The following is an 18259-nucleotide window of genomic DNA, read 5'->3' on the forward strand; positions in this document are numbered from 1 at the left end:
CATAGAACAGTGAATGCCTGATGAAAATTAGGAGACTGTAATAAAGGAGAGGAAGCAGTGGAAGTGGAAATAAGGGGTGGATGTAAAAGATAATCTAAGTTCAGGGTTTATGGGGCTCTGTAATACATGTCTCCAACCTGCAGCTACACGGGCCTAGGGGCAATCTTGTCTTCACATATTATCTAGATGTTTATCTCCATTCACCGAATATTTATTGCGCCCCACCTTTGTAGTGGGCACTCTGCTAGATCCAGAGAATGTGTGAAGGTCTACTCCCTGTCTTCAGGAAATTTACAGTCTTGAGAAGAAATTGAAATCTGGTGCATATATATATATCTTTTCACTTTTTAAGATTTTGAGTACCATGGGTAAGAATTGCCAGATTTGAAATGCTCTGTTAAGCTTTTGTTTTTCAGTCATGCAGTTTTATTTAAATATCAGTAATGAGAATAGTTTGCCTTTTTACTATATCATAAAGGCATGTTTTTATTATGCATGTTTATTAAAAATAGATCTTTACATAAATCTTAAATAGATATTTACAGTAGAGCTGCTTACATATCTCTGGCTAAGAATCAACATAGAGTCCAACTTACTTTTAGATTATGTTGATATTACTGTTATTTTGAAGGTTGTGGTTAGAAAACCATGAAGAGCTTTAAAATGTATGACCAGTCATTGGGTTATCTATCTCTGTGTGTACCTACTTATGTGTATGGTTTTGTAACTATGTAAAGCATTAATCGTGACTTTTTCTTTCATTTAGATTTTGATGCATACAAAGGAGATGGTACAGAAGGTAATGCTGAGCATTTTCATTATACAGTGACTTATAAATATCATACATTGTGACGTTTTTGTATTCAAGGAAAATTGTAACCCAAACAGACTGGAAATGGCTTCTTAGAATGCCTGGTTTACGTTTATAATCCCTCCTAATGGATTATAGCTTTTTTCTTTTACTAACACTGATATGATCTAGCCGCTGCTTGAAGCCTGTATGTGAGTGTTTCAAGCAAATTAGTAACAGTGCTAATTAGAGTTTACTTCCAGGCCTTAATACTGTATGTGCTCTAGTGTTGTTTGTTATGATTGATTTTTTTTTGGCATTCTTCATATTCTACTGAATACTGTTTGAAACTGTGAAGAATTTCATATGGATTTGTGCCCCTGAATTTTCAAAACCCATTATGTTTCTGCTTTATACATTGCCATGACCCCTAAGCTTATGGTACAGTGGATAAATATAGACCCCTACCTTCCTAGTTTCTTCTCCTCCTTTATATTATTCAGTTCCAGTTTGTTTCCGTTGAAACCAGACATTTCCCCTGCTCCTCTGCTGTCTGTCTGTTTTAAGAAAATTAGCTAGATTTTCTTAATGTGACAGTGGCTTTCCTTTCTAGTTTATTAGAGCTTAATCTTTGATTGTACTCCTCTGACAATATGGATAAGAATAAACAAACTTTTGAAAAACCAACAGAACCTGTAATTTCTGTAGTATAGAAAATCTTGAGTTTCATTGTTTATGACGATCACTGTGTTTTTGTTGTTAAGTTTTATAATTTTTGCTTTTTATTAGATGAATCTTGAAGTTATTTATGGAGATACAGATTCAATTATGATAAACACCAACAGCACTGATCTGGAAGAAGTATACAAATTGGGAAACAAGGTGAAATAATTTGATGAAATTATCTTTTAGCTACTTTTCTGAATTCTCTTTTAACATGGAACTTCATAAATTCACGTGTGTGTACATGCATGCTTCTGAAAATAAGCTTAGTGCTTCTCATTTCCTCATCCTCTTATTTTTCTTAACCTCTGCTCCAGTTATTTGTTTTTAAGGGTAAAATTCAGAGGAGAATATTTTTTCCTTAAGTGACAAATACATTTTTACTTTGTAAACAGTGTGAGATGTTTTCATCTTGTTTCTAAGTCTGGTGACTGTGATGTCATACTTCTGCGATGTTGGGCTTAGGCCTCGTCTCGCAAGGGGGTTCACACTGCTTCACATCCTGTGATCTTCTGTGTGTCTACTTTCTGATAAAGGAAGAAAGCAAAAAAATTTTAATTTAAATTTAAAATCTAGGGGCACCTGGGTGGCTTAGTCAGGTAAGCATCTGCCTTCAGCTCAGGTCATGATCTGAGGGTCCTGGGATGGAGCCCTGAGTCAGGCTCCCTGCTCAGCAGGGAGCCTGCTTCCTCCTCTCTCTCTGCCCCTCTCCCTCTGCTCATGCTATTCTCCCCCTGCCCACCAAATAAATAAATAAAATCTTTTAAAAAATAAAATTAAAATATAGTCATATTTATACTTATCACATTATCATGCATGGGGAGAAATACATCTCTAGTAGTAGTCACATGGGTTTTATATGCTGATATGGATAAACACCTATTTATGTACATGTACACCCATTAATAATTTTTTATAAGAGTACTTAAAATATATTTGAAAAGGCAAGTGGACATTTAGAAGTCATCTTTTGTCGCCTCCTAATTGCAGTTTACAACTAGCAAGTGTTTCTTTAGTAGTTGCTATGTTAAGATCTTGTCCCAATAAACTAGAACTAAGATAACACCTTACAAAGTAACAACCTCCTACCTTTCTCCACTGCTATGTGTGAAATATGACTTGTAGGCTTCACCTGAGAACAGGCCTGGCCTGTTGTCCTCATATTGGACTTCAAAAAGCTGTGTATTTTCCCTAGCGGTGATTGGCTGTGCCTTGAGCCTATCAATAAAGAGCAGGTGATTAGTCATTTTTTTTTCAACATATAGTTATTTCCCTATATGTAAGGTGCTTTGGGATGTACAGGAAGATCTTAGACATTATTTATTTTAAAGATTTTATTTATTTATTTTAGAGAGAACGCATGCACACAGTGGGAAGAGGAGAGGGAGAGTGAGAGAAAAAGAGAATCTCAAGCACACTGTGCACTGAGCGCAGAGCGTAATACGGGGCTCCATCCCAGGGCCCTGAGATCATGACCAGAGCTAAAACCAAGAGTCAGATGCTCAACCAACTGAGCCACCCAGGTGCTCCTTAGACATCATCTTGATAGTCAAAGTTTTACTTATTTCTAGCCACATATCTACTTGTTGGACTATCTGGTCTCTAATTTAGTAGTTCGAAGGTAAATACATATGCATTTAGTATATATATTCAAAAAGACTATTTCATAATTTTTGTAAATTTCCTGGGGCGGGCCCTGCCAATTCTGTCCTTTGGTTGAATGGGATGATATATTTATATTACTGTGTTTTTTTCAGTCTGTTTTTATCCTTGTGCTCTTTCAGTGGTTTTGTATCATACTCAACATAATACTGTGTTCTGTATCACCTGAGTAAATGCCTTCTAATCTTGATGAATTCAAGTTGTGTTTAGATTAACTTCTGGGAATTTGTAGCATGTTTATCTTCTCCTTGGTAGATGTTTGAGAAGCTAGTATTAATGCTTGAAATTTTCACAGGTAAAAAGTGAAGTGAACAAGTTGTACAGACTGCTTGAAATAGACATTGATGGTGTTTTCAAGTCTTTGTTACTGCTGAAGAAAAAGAAGTATGGCGCTCTGGTTGTTGAGCCAACGTCGGATGGGAATTACTCCACCAAACAGGAGCTGAAAGGGTTAGATATAGTTAGAAGAGATTGGTGTGATCTTGCTAAAGAGACTGGAAAGTGAGTTCAACTTTCATTTTTGCTTTTTTTTTGTTTGTTTGTCTGTAAAAACTTGGAGTACTAATGACATGGAGAAGATCTATGATTCAGCCAAGCTCAAGGACACAACTTCTTTGTTGTTGGTGGTGTTGTTGTTGTAATGTTACATATTAATGCTTCTCACTTATTTGGAGTGGAATTTCCCAGGTAGATTAAAACTTACAGCTAAATTTGCTCAGTAAGAGGTACTTGTTATAAGATACATCTTGGGACTTGTAACTCAGAGTGAGGGTGAACCTTCACATTTTAGCTCCCTACAGAGTTGGTTTCATTGATGTTAGCTTGTGTCTGTTTTGTTTTGCTTTCATATTCTTATTAGAAAGTGCCTTGTGGGGGCACCTGGGTGTCTCAGTCATTAGGCATCTGCCTTGGGTTCTGGTCATGATCCCAGGGTCCTGGATTGAGCCCCGCATTGGGCTCCCTGCTGGGCGGGATGCCTGCTTCTCCCTCTGCCACTCCCCCTGCTTGTATTCCCTCTCTTGCTGTGTTTCTCTCTGTCAAACAAATAGATAAAATCTTTAAAAAAAAAAAAAAAGAAAAGAAAGGAAGAGAAAGTGCCTGTGTTGTGTTCCTGAATCATTGTAGAGCCTCTTTAGGAACATAATTATTAAGGTGTTCCCATGTTGTGGCTCAAATATTCTGCGATTCATAGTGGACCATGGACTGAGACTTTGTTCCCATCCATATCATTTGTGTGTAAAGATTCTTAGGAATCTCTTGCAAAAGAAAAAATAATAAAATTCTTACTAATCTTAGGTTAGTTTAAGAGCTAGTTCTCAAATACCATAAGTACCTCAGAAATAATAAATGTCATGGCTGATCCCCTAGCTTTGCAAGTGAGACTGGAAATTGTGATGCTAAGGCCTGTTTTTTTTTTTAAAGGGTCACATTAATTTATAAAGCATCCATTTAGAAAAGCCTGAATCCTTAGGTATTTAGTGTACCATCTTTTTCGATAATCCTGTTTGATGAGCCTACCCAATTCTGAAAACAGATGAATTTTTTTTTCTTTAAAGCAAAATTTAAATTAATTTTAATATTGCCAAATATTCACACTTTTTACTTATTTTCCAGTCTTCTTGCTTTCAAGTTGGGAGATTGAGCAATTGTTGCTTCTGCAAAACTGCTCTTGATTAGGCAAAGTTGATCATCCAACTATAGGTCACTGTTAGCCTGTTATGAAATGAAGTTTGAAATGCTTCATTGCCCCCAAATGTACCCAAAGATGAAACTACTTTGTATAGACTGTCGATTAGAGTGTTCTCTTCAGCTTTGTGTTTTCTAAGAAAAGATGCATCATAATAGAAGTAAATTTCTCTGAGTTAGAAATGTATTAGTAATTAAAGCTATACAAATGTTTTTGTCAGGGTTCTTTTTCTGACAAATTATAATGCAGCTGTCAAACCCTCGCTCTGCATTTTCTCAGAAATGGATAAAATATTGGCTTTTTTACTCCTTTTCTTTTTCTTTTCCCCTTGTTTTTTTGAGGGGGTCTGGTAGAATAATAAGTTCTTCAGGGATAGCGTAAGGTTGGAGAACACTGAGGAATATAATGAAGCTGAAGAAAGAGAAGTTTGAAATCTTTGGGTTTTAAGAAATTTGCATAAAGAACTATATTTCTGCTTACCTAGCTAATGGTCATCTTAGCTTGGTGATATCAGAGATAATATCTTGGTGCTTTATGGCGAAAGTGAAATTTTTACCTTTTAAAATTTTTAACCTATGAGTAAAGTATAACCGCTTGTGAATTTTGTAATTGCATATATACAGTTGTGGATGGAACACATACCTTTCTCTGTCCACATTTTGTATGAAGCCTTAGCTGCTGCATTAGAAAATGGTCTGTATGTTTAAGGGCAAACCTGACATTCCAAGGTTGGTAAACCTTTGGTAGAGTTAATGTTAAAAAACAAACAGTAACGGCCTTTTGGACATTCACTCTCATGTTAGCTTTCAGTACAGCTCTTGTCCACATGTTAATCTAATGGCATTTATCTTCCTTTTCTCTCCTTTATTAATAAAGTATAATATTAAAAAAATGAATCCCTCTCTTTCTTTGCAGCTTTGTCATTGGCCAGATTCTTTCTGATCAAAGCCGAGACACTATAGTGGAAAACATTCAGAAGAGGTTAATAGAAATTGGAGAAAATGTGCTAAATGGCAGTGTCCCAGTGAGCCAGTTTGAAATTAACAAGGTAAATGTAGCATTTATTGCTGAGCCCAGCTGCTGCCGTGTGTTTTTCGCCTCCTTCAGCTAGTTGAAGAACCACCTCATCCTTGCAATTGGAATACATTCTAGCTGGTAATGAAAGCTGCTTAACAACTAACTCACCGATGGAGCATTAGCACACCACTCTTCCTCTTCCAGCCGCTGGTGCCTCCATGTCATCCACAGGGGCCTTCCCTCTCTGTTTCTTACTTGATGGAGGCCTCGTTTCCAGAGATTCTGTGGAGTGATGTAGTTGATGTTTAGGGGACTAGAGAGTATTACCTTCTCCATAGTCCTCCTCATTTATAGTTGTTTGGGAGGACAGGCCTGTAAGCTTAGAGAAAGATGGAGATAGAGTGCCCGAGAGAGAGAGAGAGAGAGAGAGAGAGAGTGTGTGTGTGTGTGTGTGTGTGTGTGTGTATGTGGCGGGGGGGACATTCACAGAAGGTGATCCTTAGAGGTACTGCAATCAGAATGCTTTTTGGGGGACATAGTTCTTTAGAATTCAGATGGTGATAGCATTTTCTTTATAGCCAGAGGACTTGTGCTTTTATTTTCTTTTTCAACTGTGTAATTTAGGCTTTATGGGCAGTCTTAGTTGTTGAAAATGAGAAATAATTTTCCTTACCTAATTTGAAAAATAAAACCTTGGTTTCCAAAGTGCTGTGTAATATAAGATGTTAGATTGCAGATTTCCTTTCTTCCACCCATTTAAAAAGAGTACCCTTACATATTCAGAAGCTAATTTTGTGAATACCGTTTTACCCATTTTGTGATAAATAGATTACGTTGTCAAAGCTGATACAAAAACAGAATTTTAATGAAAAAGAATCTAATGATGACATTAAATAGAAGACTTAGGGTTAAAACTCATTCATGATACCCCTGTGCTAAAATGATGCTTGTCATTTTTGCATGGTTCCTTACTCTTGAAAACACATTTTTACACTGAAGCAATCACAATATATATTATTTTGAAATCTGTTTTTATTTGACATAAATAGATTGCTCCACATTTCTATATTATCTTTAAAAAGATTATATTTATCTTATATTTCACTGATATATCTTTATTTAAAATTTCTGTTTGATTATTTACATTATTTTAGATACTGGAAATAACTGTATTGAACATTTTTCTTTCTTTATCTTTTTGCTTTTGGATGAATTATTTTAGTTTAGGTTCCTTGAAGTGAATTATTTGAGTTAAAAGATTAGTGTATCTCTATGGTTCTTGCTAAATTGCTTTGTAAAAGGGTGATACCCATTGATAAGAACAAAATGTGTGTGCCAGTTTCCCCACAGATTTGCTCCTATTTTTTTTTTTTTGATGTGTATTCTTTCTTTTTTTTTTTTTTTAATTTTTTATTTATTTTCAGCGTAACAGTATTCATTGTTTTTAGATTTGCTCCTATTGATGAGAGTTCACTGGTGATAATGTCACTGGTGATATTTAAATGAAATAGTGCTATCATTATGATATGAAACAGTGTCTCACTGTTGCATTTAATTTGCATTTCTTTGGTTTTCAGAGAAGATGAATATTTTCTATGCATATCCTTAGGATTAGTGTTTATTCTTAGGTGAGTCATTTGTTTCCTACACCTCTACTGTGAGGTGTTTAATGTCACAAAAGAAGACCTTCATTTCTGCATGGAAGTACAAAAAAATAGAAGTAAATATAGTAAGAGCACATGTGCGTTGGCACTAGCTCTTCACTTGAAGCGATGCAGTGTTTACCCATTGGCATGGCATCACTTGTGACATCTGAAAAGTGATTTGCTTTCCAATTTTGTTTGGTCTGTCCCAGAAATGTGCATAAGTAAGAGTTATGATTTCAGTCTTCCTTTGATCAATTTTTGCATTGATTTTGTAGACTGTATCCCTGACATGATCTCCCTTCTTAGAAATGTGGGCCCTCTTTAACAGGGGTTTCAGGCAGGAGTTGGGAAGGCTGAATCCAAACATGACCACATTATTGGCAGAAGAACACTGAGCATGTGTCCTCTAGGTCAGTGCGCCCACAGTGTCATCTTCTTACAGGAATGATGACACCATACCCTGAGGCACTGGCAATCTCCCGAGTGCTCATGAACGGTCTGCAGACAGTCTTGTTATTTTGAAGTTTTTACCATTGAAATTGTTAAACTTACATACAAAAGTAGAGAATAGTATTATGGATCCCCATGTATCCATCATTCAGCTTCACTAATTATCAATTTATGGTGACATTATTATTTATAATAATAGTAATACTTAATGTGATTAGGGCTGTGCCCTTCATTTTCTGTGGCAGAGCTAAAATTGTGACTTACTGTCTTTATATTTTCCATTTCACTTGACGTAGTAGCTGGCAAATAACAGTTGTTCGGTAAATATTAAAAGAATTCACTTGTTTTTCTATTCTTCCATTCATCAAACATGGAGTACTTCTTATGTGCACCGTGCTACATTCTGGGATATAAAATTGAATAAGCAAACCTTGGTCCATGTTTTACAAGATGGAAATGGTCTTTCAAAGATACTTACTGTCCCATATTTTTATATTTCTTTTTTAATAAAGAAAACGGATTTCTGCAGGGTTGACAGAAGTGCAGTGAATTCTGATGAAAGGACTATCTATATCATAGTTACTCCTAAGTCTGTTTATGGCAAGCTATTTATGTCAAAGGTGATGTGTCTTGATTAACATTTGTCTGAATACTTGCAGTGTTTAAAACTTGTGAGCAATTCAGTTTTTACATTTCATCGCTTTCAAAGGAGAGTGGAATGGAAGAGTCTATGTATGTGACTGGTTGTGGTTGGTCTTATGAGAGAATATCTGTGTATCTGTAGTTAGGGATATTTTTTGTGATCTCGGAGGGACTGAAAATAGGAGGCTAGTCTAGGGTAGAGGAGTAAAGTGGTGAGATTTGCCTTTTTGGAGATTTTAGTCCTTGTTGTTAAAAACAACTGGAAAACATCATGTGTGATTTTCTGAATTACCGCAATCTTAGCTTAGATATTTTTCATAAAGTAACGCAAAGTACTTCACAGCTGATTTGTATAGCCCTGGTTAACTTGAGCCTAAACCACCAGGAAGCATTTTTTTTTAAATCAAGCCTTCTAAAACTAGATTGTACGATCCCCAAATATCCCCAATCTAATAACTGGAAAGTATATTACGTGAAATTCAGAATTTTTTAAAGATTTTATTTATTTATTTGAGAGAGAGAGAGAGAGAGAGAATGAAAGAAAGAGCATAGAGGGGGATGGTCAGAGGGAGAAACAGACTCCCTGCCAAGCAGGGAGCCCGATGTGGGCACTCCAGGATCATGACCTGAGCCAAAGGCGGTGGCTTAACCAACTGAGCCACCCAGGCCCTCTGAAATTCAGAATTTCTTAATATTGCTCTGGACTATAGTAAGTTGAGGAAGATAATTTTTTTTAAGTAGAGTTCTTTTGATTAAGGTTTTTATGCAGTACTCTCCATTCAAGTCAATCTAGACTGCGTAAAGCAGTTTAGAGGAGAGTCAGAGCATTTCCTAGGCGCTCTCCCGCACTTTTGAGTGTACAATTTAGAAAGTGGACATGACATGGGTATGTGCAGCTGTGTTGGAGGACCTGCTTTATTCTGCTCCAGCAGTTCTCACATTTCCTGGTCTCGGGACACTTGCATACTCTTAAAATAATTGAGGACTGTAAGAGCTTTTGTTTATATGGCCTGTGTTAATATTTACTGTTAGAAATTAAAACTCAGGAACTTTTAAAGCATTTACATATTTGTTTAAAAATAGCAATAAACCCAGTATGTGATTACAAAAATAACATTTTTCCTTGAAAAGTAACTATGTATTTCAAAACAAAGAAAAATTAGTCAGAGGAGTGGCATCATTTTATAATTTTGCAAATCTGTATAATGTCTAGTTTGGTAGAAGACATCTGGATTCTTATATCCTCTTGAGAGTCCAGTCTGTCGTGATGTGTGGTTTTGGTTGAAGTATAGGAAGAAAATCCATTTTCACACAAATACATAGTTAGAAAAGGAAATATTTCAGGACTTTTTTTTTTCAGATAGTTGTATATATTCTTCTTTGATTCTACACCAGTATTATCTAAGTGGCATTTTCATAAATATTATTTTAATATGAAAATCTGAAACCTAATCAGTGAACTTTCCATACTGTCACATGAAAGTCTGTTGGTTTGTGTTGTACTTGGAATAGATATTTTACTGATGCATGACATAATGCTTTGGTCATTTGTGAAATGTTAGTTTCCTGGGTTTTACAGATCTTCCAAATATTGATGCATTTCATTGTACATTATCAAAAATCACATTTTGGGACGCCTGGGTGGCTCAGTTGGTAAAGCAGCTGCCTTCGGCTCAGGTCATGATCCCGGCGTCCTGGGATCGAGTCCCACATCGGGCTCCTTGCTCGGCAGGGAGCCTGCTTCTCCCTCTGCCTGCCACTCTGTCTGCTTGTGCTCACTCTCGCTCCTCTCTCTCTCTCTCTGACAAATAAATAAATAAATAAATCTTTAAAAAAAAATCACATTTTAAAGTATTCCTACCTGTATCATCAGAAAAGTCTTTAAGTATTGAGAAGCCGTCAAGCTCACACACATGCAAACAAGTTTTCCACAATTCTAATTTGTGCTTGAAAGGTTGAATTTTATCATAGGCGGGATGTACTGCATTTGTTATTCTTGAAGTTGCAGGCTCACTCTGTTCTTTTTTGAGAAATTGCCATTGAGGCACCTGGGTGGCTTAGTTGGTTTAGCGTCTGCCTTCAGCTGGGGTCATGATCTCAGGTTCCTGGGATGGAGCCCCATGTCAGGCTCCCTGCTCAGTGGGGAGTCTGGTTCTCCCTCTCCCTCTGCCCCTCCCCCTTGCTCGTGCTCTCTCTCTCTCTCTCAAAAATGAGTAAATAAAATCTTTTAAAAAGAAAAAAAATTATCTGCCAGAAACTCACGTTTGAATAGCAGTAGCTGGCCTATCATGCTTGCAAGGAAGAATTATGTTCTGTGAACAAGGCAGCTAGTTTAGTTTGTAACTCGAAACATTTGCACAAGTGCTTTTTCTCGAGCAAACTTCATTCTTCAGTATGCAGTAGACATGTCTTGTGTGTACTTATTTCATCCCACAAAATACTAGCCTTTTCTGTTCAGGGTCAGGAGCTTAAAAGACTAATCTTTGCTCTTCCATGAAGGGCATTCTTTAGTGAAATTGGCGTGCGCGTGCGTGTGTGTGTGTGTGTGTCTCTCTCTCTCTCTCTCTCTCTCTCTCTGAGTGTGTGGTGGTGAAGAATACAAGTGGTAGTATAGTTCGGTGTGGCTGCCCTGATTCATGTTTATGAGACGTGAGAACTTTTACCTACCATTGTTTCTGCATCACCAGTGCAAACTGTATTGTCAGGATGATAATTTTGACCTCTTGACTCCCTGAAAGGCTATCTGGAACCCTAAGGGTTCTGCAGACCACATTGAGGTGATCTAGTCATGCGGGGCACCCTGCCCCCTGCTGTTCTTCTTGTCTTTTGAAACCAGCCACGAGGCTAATATCTCTCTCCTACCCTTCGTGCATACTGAGTTCCAGTCTGATGGACTGTATTTTGGTTACCTCTTTCTTAACTTTTGCTTTTATCACTACCCAGAATGTTCTTGCTCCTGTCACCTTTTCTTAAAATCCTCTTTTTCTTCACATGCCAGCTCAAGTTTTTTACTTCTGTGATTTCTGCTCTCAGATGGAAGTGATCTTTGCCTCTCTAAACTCTCTCCCTAATACTGTTCACATGTCCCTTATGGCACATGTGGCTTATTTTAGAGATTTTATTTGCAGAATGAGGAATTGTCTACTAATAGCAGATGACTTAGGACCAGTGACTGTCTTACTCATCTCACAATACTTTACAGTGCTTGAACGTAGTGAATTATTGCAGAGTGAGCGAAATAATTCTGCCAACATTTGGTTGTTGCTGTTTGCCAGGAATTGTTCTGAGCACTGAGTACTGCAAGCCAGGCTAATATGTCCCTGCGCTCGTGGGGCTTACTTTCTCTTAGAAACTCATTCTTTCTGCCTTTATAGAACTTAAATTAACAGTGCGAATAAATCCACCAATTTCTTGTACCTTTGAGATTTATTTAGGCTAGAGGAGCCTTTGAGAAAGAGATCATTAAGTCAGAGTAGCCTATCTACATCAGTCCTTACTAACCACTTAATTCAGTGAGGGAATTGCAGGCATTAAGAGAAACTGAAGACTTCATAGAAAACTGAATTTCTATAGTCTGAATTTTTTTATATGCAAGTATTACATGCCATGGCCCATAAACTTCTATTTCTTTTTTGCCAGAGTTGCATCTAGTTATATTAGTTAGTAAATGAAGGAGGGAGGAGCCTTGAGGATGGAATGTCTAAAGATTGTGGCACTGTTTTCTATATATAGCTTTTGTCCTTTTTATGTTTATGTGTCAGATAGGATTCTAGGAAAGATGTGTTTAGTGTATATCTGTCTGAGAAGGGTTTTATTTTAATGTTTGGGGCTTTTGGTTTCCTCATTTTCTCTTTTAGGCATTGACAAAGGATCCCCAGGATTATCCTGATAAAAAAAGCCTACCTCATGTACATGTTGCCCTCTGGATGAATTCTCAAGGAGGCAGAAAGGTGAAAGCTGGAGATACTGTGTCGTATGTCATCTGTCAGGTAAACCATAGCAATTAATAAGACTCCTGGACCCCATAACCCCAAGTAAAACTCAGATCACCACAGTGTCTTACTTAATGGTCTTCCAAATAATTGATGTTGTAAAGAGATGGGTTAGTCTGGTTGGTTTTATAACATTTGAAGCATTAGAGGTATGGTATATTTTACTAAAATTTTCATAAAACCTTTAAGACTGGTGTCCTGGTTCACTGAAATTGTTTTGGTGAGACAGATGCATAACAGTAGGTACTGTTTCAACCCTTAATTCACTTAAGTGAAAAATGTTTGTAAATTTGGTCATATGTCCAGCAGTAGTCCATTATCATTCCTTTTGCCACAGATTCCATTATGAATACTTAAAATAAGAGAGTAAATACATTTTCCCTAGCTTATGTTCTAAGAGTTACTTAAGAAAAATGTGAAGTGCTTGTTAATATGGAGAAAGGTACGAGACCCCCAAAAACATGCCTTAGGAAGAAAACACAAATGATCTCACCGGTTTGTTTGTTGTATTTTGAGTGGAGGGGGGCCTAGAACCCACCTCCTTGCCTTCTCCCTCTTCCGTGTGGCACCTCTGAGGAACCTCTACCCTTTCTGGAACACAGGTTTAAACCACTAACCAGTTTCTTTGGAGAGTAGCATGCCTGTGACAGGGATGAGGAGAGAGGGTAGGACACAAGAGCAGTTTTTTTCTTTGAAAGCACTTAACTCCATTGGAACAAAGGAGAAGTCTCATCTCTTCCTTTTGGGAAAAAAAAAGTCACAGCCTCTATCCAAATTCTTTAAAATTACTGTGGTGTGGTATACTTACCAAAAGGCATAATTCATCTGTGTAATAACTTTCTTTTTAATTAATTAATTATTGCATTTTGTTATTACTGTAAAAAAATTAGATAAGCCTTAAATTTCATTGCATTATGATTGATCTTTTTCAAACTACAATCAATGTGTTTTTAAATCGTAGTCTTTTCAGGATTTAAAAAATTATCTGCTAATATCTGCTCAGTACTGTGGGTGATGTACATAACAAATGATTTAAGTACATGGACAGGAATCAGCACTTGACTCTGTCTCCCTCCTAGGGTTACCCTTGATTAAGAACTGTTACAGAAAGCCAATTCCTGCAGGAAAATATTTCCATAAATGTCTGACTCGCTCAAGCCCTTAATGTGCTTTGCATATTGCCTCTGACAAGTCTCATCTCAAAAAAACAATTTTCATATTATGCAAATAAAGATTTTGGTAAATAGGCTAGCTTTTTTTTTCACTTATGACTTCACATACATGGAAAAGCTCTCAGATTATTAATGACAGGAGCAGATGGCAATATAGCTTTGAAAAATTAAATAGGTTCCGTGAAATAACATCTAATAATGAAATCCAGTCACAATTATGTTTTGGCTAAATCTGGAATGGAGATCTATGGTAGTGTGATCGATAGATTTAAAAGTCAAGGTTATGTTCCTTGATGTCTAGATACTAGGTATTATGATCTCTTTTTCCCAGGGCTTATTGAGCTAGTAAAGCTCAAAAATTGCTGATGCTGATACAGTACAATAAATCCAATTTGATGTGTTTTCAACATTTTCCCCATCCACTGGTGCTGGGCCTTAACTTTCTTGCTTTTTAAAACTATAGTTCATGTTTCTTTTTGTTTATGCTTCTCATCGTATACCAAGAAAAGCTGTGGGACTTTTTTTTTTAAAGATTTTATTTATTTATTTATCTCACAGAGAAAGTGAGATCCCAAGTAGGCAGAGAGTCAGGCAGAGTAGGGTGGGGGGGTGGTGGGAGGTGAGAAGCAGGCTCCCCGCTGAGCAGAGAGCCCGGTGGGGCTCAATCCCCAGACCCTGAGATCATGACCTGAACTGAAGGCAGAGGCTTAACCCACTGGGCCATCCAGGTGCCCTGAAAAGCTGTAGGACTTTAATTTGCCTCTGTCCCCTAACAGTGGGCCAGGCCCACTTTGAGCACATTTGTGAGCCAAATCTCCCTACCTCTTTTGCTTTTAAGTGCCCAAATTATTCTGTTTCTTAACACAGCCATATTTTTAGAATTTTTTTTTTGAAAATGTATGATGATACACTTTGAAAAGAACAATACTGCTCTAAGCAAAGGTGCCCTCCACAAATAGTCTGTTTCCTAGACAGGTTCTGTTTTGTTTGAAATTTATATTTAGACTGTAGTACTCTAGTGATAATTTATTCTGACTCTACATTCAGATGAGTTCAGAGAGTAATGTTTTTGGTGTCAGATTTACATTGTAGTCCATCAACTTGTAAAACCTATGTGATTTGCTGAGATCAACTTCCACTTGTTGGTTAAGTTTTAAACCTCAATTATTAAGGGGCGCCTGGGTGGCTCAGTGGGTTAAACCTCAATTATTAGTAACTTTCATTAGACATAATTAGCATAAGGTGTGCCTTTAGCATAATTGTTTTAAGGGGCCACTTGTCACTCATTAACTTTTTTCCATTAGTTTCCTACTAAAGATGACGACATAGTTTTGCAGTCAAATGCTCTACCACTGAGCTATACCCCCAACGACATAGTTTTGAATGAATTGACTGCACCTGGTTGTCTCTGTGAAGTATGTACTTTGTGAAGTTCACAAATTAACTACATAGTCTCTTCAAGGAAGACCAACATTGCTTCTTAATCTGAATTTAAAGGTGTACACCATGTGTTATTGCATATACCATCGGATCTTGCTAGGTTTGAGAATTAGGTCTGTGAGAGATATATGTTATGTCATGGCCTAGATGTTTTTCCAACATAGCACAGCAAAACCTGTCTTACCAATTCTTTTGACTTTAGTCATGTTTGGGTTCAGATTTTTTAAATACAATAAGAAATATGTTTGGGTCAGTGTTAAAACTGGTCCTTCATGTGGTTATTTAAAATAAAAACTTTCTTAACTGAGGATATGCTTAGAAATTTTCAACTGCTTTTTAAAAAAACTTACTGTGAGAACATCGTCTAATGATATATTGGAAAGTAACTCACATGCTTTTAAAAAAATTTGGCTGTAGAAATTTGATTTTCTTCAAAGATATTATTTATTTATTTGGGAGAGAGTGAGTGAGGAAGCACAAGTTGGAGAGAGGGGCAAAGGGAGGGAAAAGCAGACTCCCCGCTTAGCGGGGAACCTGACGGGGAACTCGATCCCAGGACCCTGAGATCATGACCTGAGTCAAAAGGCAGACACTTAACTGAGTGAGCCACCCAGGTGCCCCTGTATAAATTTGATTTTATTCACCATTACAAAATGGTAAACTTAACATTGCTATATAATCTTTATTTTGGGGGGGGTGTCAGAGAGAGAATCTCAAGCAGCCTGTGTACCTAGCACAGAGCACAATGCGGGGCTCGATCTCCTGACCCCGAGATCATGACCTAAGTTGAAATCAAGGTTCAAATGCTCAACTGACTGAGCTAGCCAGGCATCCCTCAGTGTTGCTAGGACAGACCAGTTAAAAAAAAAAAAAACAGTCCTGTAAATTGATCAGGTTTCAGGCGTTAGTTAATGAAGTCAGTCTGAATATAGTTGAAGTGTGTAAAGACACTGCCCAGTGATTTTTCACCCTCTTTTTGTCATTGACTGTCATCTTACTCCCATCTAATAATTCAGACTTCGCAGAGGGCAACAATTAAAGGTGATGAATTCTACCTAATTTCTTTTACTGTGTTGTGAACTCATGAAATAATTATTTGACAAGTCTTTTAATCCACGGTTTGCTTTCTAAGTATTTCATTATATCCTAGACTATGTAGGACTTAGTTGATAAACATCCCAGTTGGCTTCCATCAAGACCCTTGCCAGAGAAGGAGGTCCCTGCCTCCAGTCTGAAGATAGCAGTGTGCAAGTAGCCTCTGCTTTGGGCTGGGTGCTGAGCTGAGAAGGGGCCGATTGTAGCAAGAATGAAAGAATAGGGTTTTCATGCTATCCGTTTTGCAGAGCAGCTTAGCACTGTGAATAGTCAAAATTGACTAGTCTGAATATTAAGTTCTGTTGTTGTAGAGAAAGAAGGGTGGAGTGAGTTGTCAGATGTTGGCCCAGTAGTGTGATAACTTTTTTTTGAATCACAGATGATGGTGACCTCACCCACAGGGCTGTATATGGACCAGTTACATAGAATTACACAACTTTTATTAAGAGGAAGCCTTTGAAAAGATCCTCTTCAACCCATCTTCCTTTCCTTTCCTTGAGGAGAACCGTGTAAACAGTGCAAAATGGCATATCCTTCATTCCACTGGCCAAATATTTTGCTTCTAGAGCATTACCACTCCACCAAGATGGCTCATTAATTTTATTCCTATCTATTATATCTTGTATATAAGTTACTACTCTGTGGGTTTCATTCCCTTTCTTTCCCCTTGCTCATTTGCTTCTCAATACATAAAGCTCTCATAAAAAATATGACCCCTGGGCCCTTTAAGATGAGATTATGACTAGAATTCTTGCATGAAGGGATTGTATTAAAAGGACCACCCATGTTTTTTCTCATCATTCCTAAAAGACCTTTCTGACTAGACTAGTAGTTAGCAAGTCTTTCAGTGTGCTTCTGTGATATGGCAGGTGGAATTATTTAATCTAGTCATGCCATCTTGTTGGTTTCATGTTTCAGCACAAAGTAGAACGCAACACCTGCTGGATTTACATTCTTGCACAGCGGGTGACGTGTTTTCCTTGACCTTCCTACTCTTAGATACATATGAAGTGTTCACCAATCGGTCAAAAGGACTTTTTGGTGTTTGGAATGAATATATAAAATTTGAATCATTGTCCCTCTTTTGGGGCAAGTATGTTTATAGCGTGATTGAATTTCCTACAGCTTTACCTGTACTATGCCCTTTTGTAGGATGGGTCAAACCTCACCGCAGGTCAGAGGGCCTATGCACCTGAGCAGCTACAGAAACAGGACAATTTAACTATTGACACCCAGTACTACCTGGCTCAGCAGATCCACCCAGTCGTGGCTCGGATCTGTGAGCCAATAGATGGAATTGATGCTGTCCTCATTGCAACATGGTTAGGTAAGTGCCGCCCCTCACATAGGCTTTTAGCCAGCTTTGCCAGCACTCATAGTCTTCCCTCATCTGTTGTGAGCCTTGTTTATGGGTGTGGTGTGTGTTGAGCAATTCTTTGTTTATAGTTGGGCATTTATTTTTGTGGTTGGTTGGTTAATGTCTACCTCTCTTCATAGACTGTGGACCCTGTATGCTTCCTACCTCTATAGCCGTGTGCCTGCCCCACAGTAGGCACTCAGTCAGTAAATGCCAAGGGAAGAAAGGGAAGGCAAGAGAAGGAATGAAGACATTTTAGGCACAGTTACAGGGGCTGAGCTTACATTGTTGTGGCTTTAATTGGTGAACTTCCATTAATAAGGAGATTGATGGTATTGTGATGGTTGGTTTATCTTGTCTCTGTCTCTAAATGTATTTTTGTATAAAGTGAGAATACACAGCTTTTTTAACATTAAAAAGTTTAATTTTTAGTATTCGTTTCCCTGTAAGTATCCTACTCTTGCTTTATTTTAAATTCTTTGAAAACTAGACATGCTGTTACCTTCCAGGAATTAGCTGATTCCTAATTTCTCATCATCCCAAGAGGTGCTGGTCAACTCTAAAACCTCAGCATTTTTTAACTTTT

The 18259-nt window shown here is 37.5% G+C and overlaps 1 protein-coding gene across 1 annotated transcript in view; it reads left to right on the plus strand.

The window, feature by feature from the left end:
- Positions 1–407: 407 nt before the first annotated feature.
- Positions 408–18259, plus strand: part of POLA1 (DNA polymerase alpha 1, catalytic subunit) — a 183874-nt gene continuing 166022 nt past the window's right edge. The window contains exons 1-6 of the mRNA XM_080795324.1: positions 408–799; positions 1580–1672; positions 3471–3676; positions 5778–5910; positions 12475–12606; positions 17469–17643. Coding sequence (XP_080651450.1) covers positions 773–799; positions 1580–1672; positions 3471–3676; positions 5778–5910; positions 12475–12606; positions 17469–17643 — 766 coding nt within the window. The 5' untranslated portion in view covers positions 408–772. The remainder of the gene's footprint in view (positions 800–1579; positions 1673–3470; positions 3677–5777; positions 5911–12474; positions 12607–17468; positions 17644–18259) is intronic.

Source organism: Martes martes, assembly GCF_963455335.1.
Source record: "Martes martes genome assembly, chromosome: X".
Classification (NCBI taxonomy): Eukaryota; Metazoa; Chordata; class Mammalia; order Carnivora; family Mustelidae; genus Martes; species Martes martes.